The sequence below is a fragment of the Lytechinus pictus genome, chromosome 5 (genome assembly GCF_037042905.1).
Source record: "Lytechinus pictus isolate F3 Inbred chromosome 5, Lp3.0, whole genome shotgun sequence".
Lineage (NCBI taxonomy): Eukaryota > Metazoa > Echinodermata > Echinoidea > Temnopleuroida > Toxopneustidae > Lytechinus > Lytechinus pictus.
In genome coordinates this window covers 35,718,956-35,737,032 of record NC_087249.1, presented here as the reverse complement: position 1 = coordinate 35,737,032, position 18,077 = coordinate 35,718,956, and the positions used below count along the sequence as shown (strand labels likewise).

The 18,077-nt window shown below is 41.0% G+C and overlaps 1 protein-coding gene across 1 annotated transcript; it reads left to right on the top strand.

Annotated features, from left to right (window-relative positions):
* Positions 1-773: 773 nt before the first annotated feature.
* Positions 774-17,674, top strand: LOC129261466 (neurochondrin-like). Its single transcript, XM_054899526.2, has 6 exons — positions 774-2,218; positions 10,394-10,563; positions 12,361-12,546; positions 16,161-16,276; positions 16,594-16,966; positions 17,528-17,674. Exons 1-6 carry the CDS (start codon positions 2,146-2,148, stop codon positions 17,672-17,674), a joined length of 1,065 nt encoding a protein of 354 aa, XP_054755501.2. The 5' UTR covers positions 774-2,145.
* Positions 17,675-18,077: the final 403 nt, after the last annotated feature.

Below are 18,077 nucleotides of genomic sequence, written 5' to 3'. Positions count from 1 at the left end.
TTTAAACCGGCGAATAGCGTGGTAGAAAAGATTCATAGAGGAAACAAATTGTTTCCGTTACTGCGAACAAACATTTTGGGCGCTTACCCTGGTTAGCATCAAAACCAAAAGATCTGATTTTTAAAAATAAAAAACAGGGGCCACTGAGCGTTTTTGATAATGGAGGGTTGAGCTGAATGTGGGAGGGAGTGGACCGGCCAAAAAAAAAATCATAAATTCATATAGACTTCGGATTTTTTGGTACATGTTTGCTGAAAGGGGTGAGGACTGAAACTTCCTACCAATTTCGCTGCCTCTGTACTATGAGATTGAACGATTAAAACGATAGAGACAAAAATGAATTCTAACTATTGTGAATGTCTTTTTAATGATGTGTAAAAGACAAAATGAAGGTGAGAAAGAAAACTAGAAAAAGGAGGAGGAAACAAAGAATGAAGGAAAGAAAAATGTTTTCATTTTTTGAAAGAAAGAAACAAAGAAAGAAGAAATCTCATCTCATTCTCTCTTTCTCTCCCAGGTGAAAATTTTTGTACTGAAAATTAGACAAAAGCATAATCAGTTCAAACGCTAAAACTAACAATGAACTAAAAGTTTCCTCGCCGGAAATTGAGGAAATAGAATGAGAATTTACGTTGAGGCATCCACCTAAAAAAAACACGTTTGTTTGACGTGTCCCGACAAACCCCTCTTAATCTTACACCTAGCCCTCCCCCTAAAAATGTTATTAATTTTTTTCGCCAGTTTCTTTCTTTTTTTTTTTGTCTTTTGTTTTTCTGGCGAATAGCGTAGCAGAAAAGGATCCGTATAAAGAAAAAAAGACAGGTTGACCTTATATTTTTGGGGGGCGCTAACCCTGGTGAGAATCAACACCCAAATATTTGAAAAAGATGCATAAATAAATTTAATTTAGATGATACAATTTCAATAGATAAAAATAATTTACTTTCTCTCATTGTGACAAACAGTAATCGGTAGCATGGTTATCTTGGAGGAAAAGGGAGATAGAAAAATGAAACATAGAACGAGACGAGGAGAGCGTTGGGAGGTATGATTTAATATGTGTTGTACGGGACATTTCAACAACAAGTTCTAGTCTCTTAGCTGATTGCTTGAGCGATTCAATATTATTTTCTGTCAATGATAAAGTTGCAGCGGATATTCATGTGAAAAACTGATAACAAACAAAAAATGTTTGGTTATGGGTGAATTAAAAGTGAAAATGTAGTGTGTTGTGTAGGAGACTCAGAAATGTCCCATACGACACACAACTTTTTCACCTCTAATTCAACCATGGACAACTTATTTTTGTTGGTTGTCATTTTTTTAAATCATTATCCAGGAGTACTTAAAATTAGTACCATAAAAAAATTGAAGTTGTTTGTTTGGACAGCAGATTGAAAAATGTGTGAAAATGGCTGATTTTGCTAGCATGGGATCGCCCTTATAGGAAAAAATAAATTCATGGTGAAATCTGCTACATGTACCTTTTTCAAGAGAGTTTCAGTTATAAATAAGTCACTTTTTAAAAATATAATTTGTACATGTAAATATTGTAGGCTTCCCTTTTCCTGTAATTATAACTTAGTCATAATTTTTGTTTACTTATCTTGCTAACTCTTTCACCTTTTAATAGTGTACATGTAATGCCCAGTTGAGTATTAAAAAATGTGCAATATCAATGTACAATTCTTATTATTGTTATTATTAAAAATATTCTAAAATTTAATATAGCAATTGAATCAATGAAGAGGGAGAAGCTTTGAATTCATAATAGATTAAACAAATATTTTGTGATTTTTTTTATTTTGTACCAAAAAACCCAACAATTTAAGATTTTAATTATTTTATACTTGAATTTAAGGTGTCCTTTTCCATACTAAACTTTGTTCATTTACAATTCACAAAATCAACGAACCTGACATTTTATACAGAGCTATCAGACCAAGTCTGTGTGTTTGGTTTGGTTCGGAAGTACCATGCTCAGCGAAATTCCTTTTAGTTGGGCGGTTCAGCTACAGCACTAGTTCCACATCAGATGATCTGATATCATGAAGTTCATTTCAACAATAATGTGAGGTGTTTACTCATGGAAAACAAATTAAATATTTGCAGTGGAATTGAAACTTTTATTTTCTTGATGTTTAGATGCCAGAAGAAGTACCAGAATGGGGAGTTCAAATCCACCGTGGTCTATATGATTCTTTGAGGAGTAAACTAGGTAGGATTCTATGGATGTTAAGATGATCCCTACAATGTAGGATTTAACATTTGCATAACAATCATTTTATACAATGTGGTTTGGTACATAAAGGTTGCATTCATTTTGATGTTTTTAGTATTTTGCAGATGATGTTACAAAATGAAAAACACTTAATTAAAACATTTGAGTACACTGTAAATTGGTTTTCACTTGGAATTTACTGTTAGCAAAGTTTTGACAACATTCCTTTCCATTGTGCATTTTGACTCTCTAATAGAAAAAATTGAATAATTTTTTTAATGATTGGCCTCATTAATACATTATTCCATTTTTATATTGAATGGGTACTCCAGGCTTAAACTAAAATGTGACCTGCCACCCTTAAAATAACTCGCCAAAATGTTGATTTTTCTTGAGCCTGATAATGATACAGCATGTTTTTAAGCTTTAAATTATATATAACTTGTCAAAATTGATCAACAATAACCCACACAAGTTCATGATTGAATGTAGAATACATTCAACGAGAGGTTTAAAGAATAAGGAGAAAACACGGTTTAACCCTTTTTACCTTAAAGGCCAGAAAACCGGCCACACAATGAACTTGCAAATACCTGAAATTCTGGCATACCGACCTGAAGCCATGTGACTTGAAAAATATGAGTCCGTAATGTCAGGTGATCTTTTAAAAATGACTTCATCTTGAGGATGTTCAGTTTATAAATGGCTTTGATTTAAAAACTACAACTCTACTGAAGAGTCTTGTGTGATTATACCTGGCGAGTGATGCACTGACTATGGGTGCACTATATGAAATTTGACATCAATCAAAAGTTGATTGTGGGGATAAAAAAGACACTTAAGATTTTTATTCTATCTATAGTTTATAAATGGCTTTGATTTAAAAACTACAACTCTACTGAAGAGTCTTGTGTGATTATACCTGGCGAGTGATGCACTGACTATGGGTGCACTATATGAAATTTGACATCAATCAAAAGTTGATTGTGGGGATAAAACAGACACTTAAGATTTTTATTCTATCTGTACAAGAAGCTATGCAACATCAGCCGGGCTGGGTGTGTCTTTCATAAAGCTGTTCGTAAGTTAAGAGCAACTTGAAGAATGACTGGTGAACCTCTCTTATATGCTCTGAATAATCACCAATTTACATCAATAACTGGGATATACTCATTTGATTTGCTAGTTCATTACGATTAACTTGCACGCCGATTAAAAGTACACAATTTTTCCTGCGCGCGCGCAGCATCTCCCTACGCACGCACCATCCCAAGATCATCACGCAAATAGGCGTCCATTTCCTCTTTTACTTTCGCCTGCCGCCGTGATCAGACGTTAGCTAAGTACACTTCCACTTTACTTCTTAAAAGTGTCCGTTGTTTACATATTTATCTATGTATTTACAGCCTATTTCAATCCTTTGCCTTTCGGCTTTAGATTGATTTCATTTATATCCTACTGCATGGAGCTTTCGTGTTATTATTCACGTTTTTCTTTAAATAAACTTGTGAGTTCCGAACCGTCAGTTTCGTTTTCTCACAGACGGGTTGCTTCCGCTTCCCTTCCCCGTAGCTCCGCGCACTCCTCCTGCGTGCCACAGACATTGATACGATGCTCCCTTTTCTTTATAATCCTTTATAATTCTTTATTATTCTTGACTTGCTCCTTTGCCTCGTCTTGAATTGAATTGATTTAATTTCCTCTCCACAGCTTAGGCTATGGGACAGGTAGGAGCGTCGTCCTTGTTTGTTCTCAAACTTGTCTTCAACTTGTTCTTTTGTGAGTCGGTTGATTGTCTCAATCAATCTTTTGTTCTTGTTTGATTAATTGATTGATTGATTAATTAATGAATTAATTAATTGTTTAATTAACCAATTGGTTAATTGTTTAATTATTAATTAATTTTAATAATTATTTTTGTATCGAAAAATTTTTTTTTTGACTTATTGTCTTAAAAAAAAAAATTTTCTCTTAAATTTTTTGGGAAGCCCCCCTGTTATCTATTAGCGTCCTTTAAAAAAGTTTTCGCTAACGAGTTTTCGGCTTTCAAGTTTAAGGGAAGTAAGTTTTTACTTCTTCCTTTCAGATCAGCTCCTTTACTTATTTCTTTTGACCCTTGTCAAAAAAAAAAAAAAAAAAAAAAACCTTGTGTTTTTTTTTCTTAGCTGATCCTGCTCTTCGTCCTTGGACTTAGACGTTTCTGTTTTTAATTAATTAACGTCCTGTATACGTGTAATTTTTCTCACTTCAGCTTCTTTACTTTGTTTGATCTCATGTTTAAGAAGTCACTCCTGTTCTTTCCGAAGTTATTAATTTTATTATTAATATTTTCTGAAAAGGATCTTGCTTGTCACCTTTCTTGCCCACCCACCCCTCCGCCCCCTCTCTGTTTTCGACCCTCCTTTTGTTCTTTCAGGCTAAGAACTTACCAGGTAGATGAGCTCTTTTGACTCGTCTCCTGATGACTCCAAACCTGCCGCTGGGAGAGAACCAGACATGGTATTTTGTTCCCGTGATCAGCGGCGGTGAGTATGAGGGCAAGAGAGTGAGAGCCTTTGCGATGGGCTCTATAAAGGGTGGAACCGTGGAGTTGCGTCCACGTGCCTTGGAAAAAGGAGGGTGGAACTGTGGAGTTGCATCCACATGCCCAAGAGGGTGGAACCGTGGAACCGGGCCCACGTGCCCGAGCGTTTTAGGGTGGAACCGTGGCGCAGCGGCCACGTGCCTGAAAGGTGATAGCCAAGGCTCCCTCGACGGGACCTGAACCTATTTTGGGGAGTGTTGTACTAATATAGAAAACTTCACTCCTCCAGGGCTGCTTTACCCACCGGCTATCGGGTCCAACAAGTCTGGGTTAAGAGCATGGGACTCTTTTCCCGGCACAGACTAGGCTCGATGCTTTGTCAGTCTCCTTCAGGGAGCATTAGCAAAGGGCTACCAGCCCCTAGTCGCTAGAGACACGTGAGCTCGACTCCGTCAATCTCACGATTATCTGATCAGGGTGGAACCGTGGAATCGCGTCCACGTGCCCTTAAAGGTGGAACCGTGGAATTAGCGTTCATGTGCCTAAACGGCTTGATCAGATTTGGGTGACTTTTCTCATGCGAGATATCACGTCCCCCTGTCTCTTGTGCCCTCTTATGCCCCCCGGCGGGGGCCGCATAGAAGAGGAAGAAGAAGAAATTCTAGGTTGCTAACCCCGCTTCGCGGGCAGACCTTTTCTTTCTAATTCTTGTGCCGATGGCCAGGTGTCGTAACTTCATGTTACAACTGAACACCCTCGAGCATCACAGATTTTTATCCTCATGCTCTCTGTCAGCTAAAACCGCCGTGTCAAGCACCGGGCAGGTCAAGCAGACATTCGCCATCTCACACCTCGGAGAGTCACCGGCAATTTCATGATTCGCCGGCTCACGCACCTGCAAGGGAAATTCCCGCTAATACACAGGTGTTATCGACATACGGGTATCGCCCCCCATTATGTCACCAGACTCCCGATAATTGTGGGTCAGGCGTCGCAACTCTCATGTTGCTTCACACGCCCACGAGCAGTGCGGGTAAATTCCCCCACGCTTCATGTCAGCTTCAGCCGCCGTGTCAAGCACCGGGCAGGTCAAGCAGACAATCGCCATCTCACACCTCGGAGAGTCACCGGCAATTTCATGATTTGCCGGCTCACGCACCTGCAAGGGAAATTCCCGCTAATACACGGGTGTTATCGACATACGGGCATCGCCCCCCATTATGTCACCAGACTCCCGATAATGGTGAGTCAGGCGTCGCAACTCTCATGTTGCTTCACACGCCCACGAGCAGTGCGGGTAAATTCCCCCACGCTTTATGTCAGCTTCAGCCGCCCTGCTAAGCACCGTGCGGTTCAAGCAGTCACCTGCCCTCTCACGCCGGGTTTTTATTGAAACGGTGACCCCGTTTCTATGCAGGTGCTTCCAACATACGGCTTTCAAGCCAACATGTCGGCAAGCTCTCGGTGACCGACGGCTGGACGTGCATCCTTACAGGTTGCATCAACACGTCCCGAGCATTACGGGTTCTTACCCTCGTGTTCTCCGTCATTATAGACCGCCGCTACGCGACGGCCGGGCTTATCAACAGCCTCGCACCAGCCGCCGGCCCTTTTCTCCCGCACGGGTGTTTTCACGATATGCACAGGTGCTGCTGACGTATGGGTCTCACCCAGCAAGTCGGCAAGCCCCCGTATGTCGCTGGTTGGACGCTGCAGCCGCTTGGCTGCTTTCTGTCGGTCTTATTGCCGGTGTCGGGCATTGAGCGGATTGAGTTGCTCCGGGGAGCCGTCGGCGAGTTCACCTGCATGGGTATCCCCCATTAATATGCAGCTACTCCCGAATTCGCCCTCACAGTTTGACCGGGCATCGCTTACGGCAATGGCTCTTTCAGCGGTAACTCTCTCCATTCTACCCCCTAGGCGGGCCTGTAGATTGGAGGTAAGAATTTCTAACATACCGCATGCCTTCCTTCTCTCATGAGAATGTTTGGCTGTTTTTGAGAGGGCGGACCGTCCGCCCAGGCAACGGGACCGTCAGCTTTTGGCCTGAACCTCACTTTCTATACGAAAGTAAGGGTGCCCTGTCTTTACTTTTAACTCCTTCTCTTCCTTGTAAGGTTAGAGTCAGGGCTAGTACAGACACCCGTCCTCCAGCGATCGCCGCTGTAGTGAGGGCGACTCCGATATTAGCACCATCACCGCTCAGCGGGATGTCTCACTATCTCGTAGCTCTGCCGAGCTTATCAGCATAAATATCGGATCTGAATGTCACGGCGATTAATAGTTCTCCTATACTTTATAATCGCTATGCCTTCACCACCTGGTGCATTATGGTTATTTTGTAACCTGTTTGTCTCGTATTTGGGCGGCTCGTGCGAGCCCTGCCCGAGCTGCCATCATCGGTCGTCCCCCCGGACCCCGCCGGCAGCACCCGCACCGAACGCCCGGAGGGAATCGGCTATTTATATGCCAGATACCCCTCCTGTTGACATTCACAACTTGTTCCCCGAGTCTTTCCCGGTCGGGTAAGCATCATCTCGGTGGAAAGAAACAGCCATATATCTCTTTAGATTGTCGGCTGTGTACGTGCGTTCAGGCTTGTTTCAAGCCCCAGGTTTTTTCTGTCGGCATTTATATGCCTACTTCCTGGGCGCACCCACCGTGCCGGGTCGGCGAGTTCACACCAAACTGTCCGCCACCAGGCCATCGGTCGAGCTCAAACAGTCTATCCGATAGACTGCCCTCTATGTGGGTCAAGCTTGTGGGCGTCTCCGCCGCTTCCCCGTGTGTCGAGTTGTCTTCTTTTTAGAAGCTTTTTCACTCGGCACACTTGAGTCGCCTCGCAGGCTGCTTTCATCCTCCTTCCATGCTATGTATGTGGCCATGGTCACTGCGTGACCGAGGATGATGTAATCGTGGTGGATATACATTAATGTATAAAATGTATGCGTGTGTGTATTTATACTTATGCCTGTCTAACCACGATCACCACGACCCGCTTTCTCTCGGGCCGACTGTGGATGAGTCCCTCCATGAAAGTGATTTACTTCACTGGAGTTCTTCTTTTTAGAAGCTTAGATTCTCATCCCCTGCTGCTTAGGGCGTCATTTTTGCCGCCCCCCGCAGCTTCTCGGAACTCCTTATCTTACCGATATCGGACTGTTCCATGCTGTCGCAACCGGCGCCGGCGGTGTTTGCCCTTGCGATCACCAGAGAAACCAGGCCTTGTGGCTGTTTTCGTAAACAACTGGTTTTCATCGCAGACTGTGGGAAATATTGGTAATTATTTTCCTCAAGTCGCCTTTCTCCTCCGCTTGTTTCGTCAAGCGAGGACTTAGACACTCTTAGCCAGTTTCCGTCCCTAACCTTGATAGGACAGGGCCGTTGTTACTCCACTCGATTCCGTCGGGAACATAACTGTTGAGGTATCATGTCTGGCGTTATCTGTTGGTTCAGAACATCTTGACCGACATCTCTTGATCATCGTTTACACGTAAGATTATGACAGAGACATTGTTCGCCAGCTCACCTCTGGTGTACGCTTGCTGCGACTAGGGATTGCTCCGCTCAGCAGACATCCATCGCAGCCTAGCCTTACGGGCCCTCTCGGCGATGGTGGCTTCAGCCAAACCACCGCCCACCTCTCCCGCCGCGGGCACTGCACCCTCGGGCGGGTGTTTTATTTAGTACGGGAGAAAGGGGATCCGGGGTCCTCTCTCGATCGCTCTGTCTATCAGACTTATTATGTCGTGATGCGTGCCGCGTTTTTTCTCCGACACGCCCGTTTGAGCTGTTTTGACCAGACTGTTCTATTCTACATAGACAGCAGGTCCGTGGCATTTTCTTATTAAGAGGATGGCACTCAGTCGCTTTCTCGACACATTGACTGCCTTACGAGTGGTTTACTTCAACCTTACTCTCTGTCGTTCCATGTCGTTATCGGACCGCTGGAAACGTCCTGCCACAGCTCTCTATCAGAATTCTGCAGATGTTCTGCCCTCACGCATTTGAGACAGATATCGAATTCTGGGCGCTTTCTCCCACGCGGGGGCTTCTGAGATATCTCGCATTCCTTACGTTTGCATGGTTGTGGCTTGGCTTAAATTATTAAGCCGGTGACTTGACCGTGGCTTTTATTAGCCCCGCTGTCGCCTTCTCAGATTGATTGATTGATCACTTACTGAACCGTACAAGTTTCAGTCTTCCGATCACGATTCTTGTCGAAATTTTCAACAAAATCGGATTGTTTTTTGATCATCGGCAATTATCATCCATCCGGTTACGGATGATTAATACCTTCAATCCGAATCTTACAACCTCTTGAGTTCTTCTCAAACGTTGAGCTTGTATGGCTTAGTCCGTCATGGCACCTGTCGGTCGTTCTTGACGCTTGACTAACTCCCTCTTGGGTCGGTATTCAGCGTATCTTTTGTCTGTCTTTCAGTCGAGATCCCTCCTGTATCTGTTTATATATAACCATTTACAGTACAAAGCTTTGCAAACTTATGCATCGCTCCCGGACCGTTGCCGGATTGGCTTAGATTAGGTGTGACTTCTAACCCTTGTCTTTGTTTGCCATTCTTCAGACAATTCCCAACTCTGTGCAGTTGGTTGTTTTATCGCGCGAGCCGTTTGCGGCAGCTTCTCGAGACATCTTTTCAGGCTGGATTGTTGAAACGATCAAGTCAGTTGGTGATGATGTTCTCCTTATGACACTAGGCCGAGGGCCCATGATACTATAGTATCATTCTTCTTGGGCTCCTTCTATGGAATCGTCGTATACGACATCTTGAGGACCGCCTTTTTGGCGCTCTTCTAATTCCTTGTTCTTAAGGACCTTTCTTCACATGAGGCCTTATTTGCCTCCTCTGTCCTTAAGGCAGCGGCCTTTCGTGTCTTCATCTCCCTATTTTTGTATGCACTTTCTTAGTCTAGACATGCCTCCCTTCACGTTGAATCCGTGTTGGTCTAGCAAATCAAATGAGTATATCCCAGTTATTGATGTTAATTATGAAAATACTTACCATGATTTTCTTATTTACGAGATAATTGGATATACTCATTTGAACCCTCCCACCGACCCCTTGCGTGGCAACATGTCTTGCATTCAGGCTCATGACAGGAAATGGACGCCTATTTGCGTGATGATCTTGGGATGGTGCGTGCATAGGGAGATGCTGCGCGCGCAGGAAAAATTGTGTACTTATATTCGGCGTGCAAGTTAATCGTAATGAACTAGCAAATCAAATGAGTATATCCAGTTATCTCGTAAATAAGAAAATCATCATTTAATAGTGAATATCATTTACCACAAGAATGGATCACCAGTCGTTCTGAAAGTTGCTCTTAAATTACGAACAGCTTTATACCCCCCAGTCTGGGTAACAGCATAATACTGTATCATCAAAATAGTGCAAAAACTTGAATCCCTTTCCTTTATTCTTTATCCAACTTTGATGAAATTTTCAGTGTTTTGTTTTTCTAATTTTGCTCTACCTTAATCTGTTCAAGTAATATAATTTTCAGCCTGGAGCACTAATTTATTGAAATTGAAGACATGTTTTCTGAATAAAATGTGAATGTATTCCATTAAGATGTTTCTTGCTGAGATTGCTTTCAACATTGATTTATTACCATTGATGATTTAGGTGAAGCTCAACGTGACCCAACCCTGAGACTTGTAGCTACAATGTTGAGAAGTTTTGGAGTTGATTGGGCCCTAGGACAGACTGGTGATAAGAGAAAATTTTTCCTTCTGCTTGTGCACCTTGCTTGTGTGGAGACAAGGATGACTCTTGAAAATACTAGCCCACAATATGTGAGTTATTGTGTCTTTATAATTATGTTGTATACATGTATATTGCAAACTCATATGTTCTCAAACCTGGCAACCAATACCATGCACCCCTTTCTGCTCTTCCCATGGTCATAAAATTATGGTATTCCTGCCTTTCATCTCTTTACCTCCATTTATAAACAACTCTTTATTCATTCCATCTAGTCCCTCACCCCCATGCCACCTTTACGTTCAAGTTCAAGTTTATTTATTCAAAACCAAAAACATCACATCATGATTAAAATATATATATACAACGTAAATGAGTAAATGAACTGGCCAAACGATGTAGAGATCGACGGGTGATGGTTTCCTGCTATTGATACTTGTAATAGCCGATATCTTCAGCACACACGAATGAAGCTAGTCGCTGGTACAATGTGATAGCCGCCATTTTCCTTCATGACGTTACAAATTCACGCAGACTTTGTTCGTATTTTGAAGGAAACTTCGGCCTATTAAATATACTTTTAGCAGGATTTTGACACTTTATTTTTTGGTATGTATTTAGTGATGTTTGAATAACATATTCAGATGAAATTTGTGAGAAAAATACTTCACAATTTTGCACACGGATATGCAATAACAACGTTACAAAAAATTCACCGCGGACTTTTTATGTAACGTCGTGTCCCAACTTTTTGAAACGGGATTTTATAATGATTTTGTGTCATGCAAAGACTGTCATTTGGGGCATGATGAGGGTTTGAAGTGGGTCATATTTTGTACTGATCTTACTTATCTATGATGCTTTGTATGAAAGTGAGAGCATTCTGATTTTTTGATATTTTCTTGTCACAAATTTTACTCACATTTTCAGTAAGACATCCACACTTTCACTCTTAAAAATAAAAACACATGACAACCAAGCTGTTATTGTATTATTTATTTGTATCCTCATATATATCTCATAAAATATACAAACTTTAAATATCCAATATCATATTACTTTGTCAACAATTGATGATGATACTAAAAAAGACCCATTTATCTGGATTGATCCCTACCTCGTGGAAACACCCGTATGTGCAAGACAAACTTTTTGGATGTGTCAGAAATTGTGTTGCCATGGTAAAGGTATATTTTGGCCAAAATAAGGTAAAAATCTTGCAGGTCAAACTACTTCCTCAGTTTTTAACCAATTCTTATGAAATTTGGTACTCACATTGGTTTGATGCAAAGATGTGCAAGACAGGTAGGCCTATTTTGTGTGTCAGAAATCATGTTGCTATGGTAATGACATATATGACAAAAATTGGATAAAAGATTTAAGTTTTAATTACTTCATCAGTTTTCAACCAATTATGAAATTTGGCTCACACATTGGGTTTGAGGTAAAGGTGTGCAAGACACATATTTTGTGTGTATCAGAAAGTGTGTTGCCATGGTAAAAACATCGTAAGCCCCAAATTAGGTAAAAATCTATTAGTTCAAACTACTTGATTAATTTTCAACCAATTTTCATGAAATTTGGCTCACACATTGATCTCGAGGTAAAAATGTACTGTCGGAAATCTTGTTGCCATGGTAACATGCCAAAAATTAGGTAAAACTCTTGGGGTTTGAACTACTTCATTAGTATTTAAACAATTCTCATGATATTTTGCTCACACATGTAGGTCTTGGGGTGAAGATGGGCAAGACATATTTTTTTCAATGTATTGGAAACTGTTGCCATGGTAATGGCATAGGGCGGGGGTATTATTCACCGTCAGTTATAATCCTAGTTTTTCCCCCTACAATTCAATCTGATGTGTAGAATTGTGTTTGCTTTGATAGATCCACTCCAAGACATCTGTTCTTCTATCCTGTTACACATTACTGGAGGTTAGCATTCAATATTTGACATGTGGACCATCATTGGAGCTTGATCGACAGCAGGTTATACAATTACATTCAGCGATGACTGGAGCATTCAGTGCTCTTATGTTTTATATGAATTCAGTCAAAGATCAAGAAGAACAGGTCAGTGTAGTATAATCAAATTATTGCTATCAAATTAGAGGCAGAAAAACCCAAAACAAACGTATTGATTTAGATCCAGGATATAAGAAAATCGTAAAATTGCCTGAAAAATGGACATACTAAAGCTTTTCGCATACCTGCCAACCATTCCAATTTGGGCGGAATTATACCGATTTTTGTCTCGCCCACCAGAGGTGAAGGCGAGACTTGGGGATCCAAATGTCGTCCGTCTGTCACAAACCTTATGACACATAACTCCACAACCGTAATTCACTTTTCAACCAAAAATGGATGGTAGATGGACTTGGGGGACCTGCATGTTATGCTGCAGTTAGAGGTCACATGGTAAGGTCAAAGGTCATTATCAGGTCAACGTTAAACTTTACATGCAAGAATCTCTTATGACACCTAACTCCGCAACCGTAAGTCACTTTTCAACCAAACTTGGATGGTAGATGAACTGGGGGGACCTGCATGTTATGCTCCAGTCTGAGGTCACATGGTAAGGTCAAAGGTCATTTTCAGGTCAACGTTACAGTTTACATGCAAGACTTTTAAACAAAAATTCTGATTTTTGGGTTAATCAATATAGTGTTGAAATTATTGAAACGGCTGTATGATGCGACTAAGGCATGCATAGCTGTAAGATGCGACTGGAGCGCACGGCTACGCGAATGCGCCAGCTACACAGCAAGCGACTTTAAACGGCGCGCAAACACTGCTAAGTGCGCAAATGCATGTGAAAATAAGGAGCGTACACGCAACGGCCGCACTGAGGGCGCTACATTTTAAGGTGCTGTCGTATTCTTCATGTTTTTTATTATTTTCTGGAAAAAAATGACAGCTGACATTTGGCTCGCGAAAGTGCCAGTTTTTAGTGAGGACATGTTTTTGTAATCCACGAACATCCAATGTAGGTTGTGATATAACCTTGTCCTCAGTAACCCCTGTGTGGTGAAATAACATCAATAATATTTTCAAAGTTTGGCTGATTTTCTTTTGATGCATGGTATGCTGGATAAATAAATGTTTGATTTTTTGATACAGTAGGCCTAACTTAGATCTAAATTCATAAAAAATATGCCTTGGCCCAAAACTCAATTGAATCCTTGAAATTTTTTCTAATTAAAAAGAGAATCAGTGGAGATGAAGATCTGCATCAATCTCACTTTCCATCAATAGAAGTCCTCACAAAAATATGCTCAAATTAAAGTTTTTGAGAGCTCTGGTGAACAAGAAAAATTATTCCTAAGTCTATATAGATTTAAATGAAAACAAATCATACCTGAATGAAACTGGGTGCTTTTTGGTCACAAAAGTGATATTTTAAAGACCTTTTTTACATTTGTATTTGACGATATTAAATTACATAAAGGTAGACTCTACATGTAGGTCATCCTCTGGTGTGGTAATGATGGTAAATTTGCTTTAAAAAGTGTAGGGAAATGCTACTTTTATATGCTGAAAATGCAAAGAGTCCCTACCATTGGAGGGGGACACCCGCTCGGCGCCCTCAATTGTAGCTTTGATACTGATTTTTTATTATCAAAGGTTGGCAGGTATGTTTTCAACATGCACTCATCGGAGTAAAAATCGCATGAATGACTAAAACGCCAGAGCAAAACAATATATAATAGAACTGAAACCAGACAATGGATGCTAAATGGCGAGCCGTGATTGGCTGTCAAGCAAACAGGTTAGGCTTGGTACCAGCGAGGGAAAGCTTCCCAAAAGTTTGAGACGCAAATTAGGAAAGCAATATCTAGTGCCTTCCCTAGCGTTGAAGCACGTGTGGTATTTACCACACACAGAATGATCTCGTCTATTCGAAAGAACGTGCTCCCTATCTCTCACTGCAGTAATGTTATTTACGAGTTTAAGTGCCGATGTGAAGCTCGGTACATAGGGCGTACAACCCAACGTTTTGCAGACTGCATTAGCCAACATGTGCCCGCATCTATCCGAAATTGTCGAATTGGCGCGCGTTCACAACCTCCGTGCGCATGCAGAAAACATACCGCTAGTACTGCGATAGACAGTAGGCTATTGCTTACCACTTGCTGAGCAACCTAGCATGCGCTGAACAATACTGTTCATCTTGGTTTAAGGTGCTCAGCAGAGCAAGGAGTTTCAATCATTTGCGCATGCTCGAGGCAGCGTATATTCAGCTAACAGCTTTTATGAACCTTTAAAAATTAAAGTTTATAGAATCAATGTATGGACATCTTTTGTTTAGCAGCTCTCGGTTATTATGAGATTATCAGTATGATTCCATTGTTTTCCTTTATGGCAGAAAGTTATAAAATAATAGACAGGCATATTCTAAATGGGCACCCGGTTGGAAGAGATTTCTTGATGCTTGAGCAACCCATCAGGGTATCCATGCTAGCCATGGTAATAGTATGATGGGCTATATCAATGTTATATATAAATTTATTGTTGTTGACATTATTGTTATTTTTATTGTTACTGTTATTATTAGTAGTAGTAGTAATAGCAGTGGTAGTGGTGGTAGTAGTAGTTGTATATAATATTGACTGGCCTTGAGGGGAACACCAAATATATTGATCGCAATAGAATCATATTGGTCCGAGTCTTTAGACGAGGGCAATATCTTTGATGTTTCCCAAAAAAAGAGCCAGTCAATATTTTCATTATTATCCAAATTAGACATCTAGAGCAAAATCATTAAAACTTAGATATTTTACCGTTTGAGAATGTGATTCTATTTGTTCATGTTAAGCAGACTGTGCTTCTAAGCTAAATCATTGTGACGTATTTGCAATATCGCAGTATCCATTTTGATTGACATTATGACGTATATTGAGCTGCGCTGATCAATATGACGAGTTTCTCTTTCTACGTGTCCTCAGATGCCCGGATGTGAGACCAGGGAAAATACATAGGTATATTTTGCATCCTTTCTGCATGCAAATCATTATGCGCAGAAAGACCGATGAAAAATATATGCCTATCTCTTCCTGATATTTATGAAATCTAGGGCAGTATGGTTTTGTAAATGACCAGCTCAGATGTCTGATTCGGATTAACCGTATCAGACATCTGAGCAGGGCAAATTTAAAACATTGCCTGCTTATGACTGATCAAATGGTCAGTCAATAAGTTTCCAATTGTTTATTCACAGACCCAATTTATTGCCTGCTCAGGAAAGTAAATGAGAAAATATGTGGAAATGTAGCGGGCAATAAGGCAAAGCTAACTTCCGTTATTCTACGCGTCCTATTGAACCACACAGTGCTATACGTCATAATGTTAAGTTGAGACAACGCTGGATACTGCCGTGTCATTTCAATTACGTCACAATGGTAAAGTTCAGAGGCCAACATGACAAAATAGATTTCCATTATTAAACTGTAAAATATCTAAATTTTTACTTTTTTTGCTCTAGATATCTGATATGGATAAAACTATTGACTGCCTTTTCTTTCGGGGAACAAAATATATTGCCCTTAAAAGATCCATATTGCTCTCGTCTAACAGGCCAGTCAATACTACATTATTATTACTATAATTGTTATTATTCCAGTTGGATTATCTTCGTGCTGCATTATGATTAGACTCCAAATCAGACTTCCATTGACTTTTATGTACAGATAACCAATGCACTGATGAGAGCCACTGTTCATGTTTTAACTGTTTGGTTGGCTGAGGAGACTACTGCTTTAAGACAAGAAGTCTACAAACTTCTCCCCTTCATCCTCAAAGTTGTGTAAGTCTTCATGAGGGCAAATTGAAAATGCAAATATGTGTCATGAACAGACTGCATTGCTTTTTTGGCAGTGCTATCATGATTAAGTAAAAATTACAATTGACCAAATAGTTTTGTTTTCACCAAGTGAAAATTATTAACAATTAAATCTCATTTCTAAATTTAAAAATGGCTGGTTGCTTTTACAAAGCCATTTCTACTGTTTTTTGTTCCTTTTCTGTGATCGCAGAGTTACTATAATCGCTTTTACCCATAGCAGTTGGTCATCATTTTTTTTTCTGAATGGGTATTACTCCACCCTTTATATTTTCCCACAGTCAAAAATCTTATAAGGAGGTTGCCCAGGCAATGGTCTGTACATCACCATCATCAACATCAACATCTCTCAGCGACATCGGATCTCTGTCTACGGCTCCTTCAACTTCTTCTATCCCTTCATCATCGATCCCATCAACCTCAACCCCATCTACCAGTACACTACCACCATACCCTTCATGGGAGTCTGATCTACCGGTAGTAGCTCCACCTGCTAAGGATCTGTTCAGGCTCCTACTACCAGCCCTATGTCATCTCACTGCTGAGGATGAACCAAGGAGGATCTTGAGGGAGTGCAAAGGTTTAGAGCTTCTCCTGGAATACTTTGCATATCACTGGAGACTGGTCAATGAACTCAAGAGAAAAGAGTCAGAGGTAGGGATCATGTTTTTTTTATCTCTCAAATTCGCAAGATGAATAAATTCAATCTATATTTGTGGCCCGCCTAGCGTGCTAGAAGGCACACTAAGCATTCGTATGAATGGATGGATGTCTCTCGTCGAACATTTCAACCCAAACAGGCGAACCTGACCAAGAAAGCAAACCTTGATTTTGATGCTGTTTGGCATGTGGGTAGTGCCAGGTACAACTCTTAAGGCCCTGTCACATCTTTCCGTGCAAGCCTTGCGGGTAACTATTTTCCAGCAGGCAACAAAATTTCTGCGGGCAAACACGAATTTTCACAAATTCTGCGTGCGGGACGCGTGCAATTTACTGTCGACTTGCGTGCATTGCGTGTGACCTGCGGGCGAGGCACGTGCAAGCTTCCGTGTACATGTAAGTTGCGGGCGACATACATGTACGTGTCCTGCATGTTATCTACTGCTAATCTGCATGTTATCCACCGCCAACCTGCGTGATGACTGCGTGTAAGATGCAAGTACTGGGAAATCATAATTTCTCAAGTAATTCCCTTAAGTAAACATGCCTCGTGAGACCATTGCCGATCGAATCGATACCGACCGCGAGATCGACGACTCGGAGGCCACAGACATAGGTATCGCAAATCCTTTTCGAGTGTGGCTGGAGGCCCTGATTACCGACAAATATCCGTACCGATTTCCGAAGTCCGACAACCATTAGTCATGGTAGAGTTCCTCATTATCCTCAGTCAATTAAGTTTTTTGTCATACCAAGGGGCAGATCCAGCTTTATCAATAGAAGGGGAGGGGCAGCAAAAATTTTCATTCACATTTCCCCGTCGCGGCTGCCATTTTTCTTTTTTAGGGATTAACCTAACTAATAGAAACAGGACAAATTTATTTCATATGGCCTTAATATAAACGATCATGCATTTAGACCTGGAAATTGAACATTTTGAGCAGCTTTTGTAATCAGGAACTAAAAGCGATTGGTGCGAGCACAAAGCTGGAGCTGAAAACTTACATTGGCCTGCAAAAAGACCTGTTAAAGACTGCTCATATACTGTAGTGATCCATGAATATAATGCATATCTTATCTATTCAAAAATACGAGCGCGAAGCGC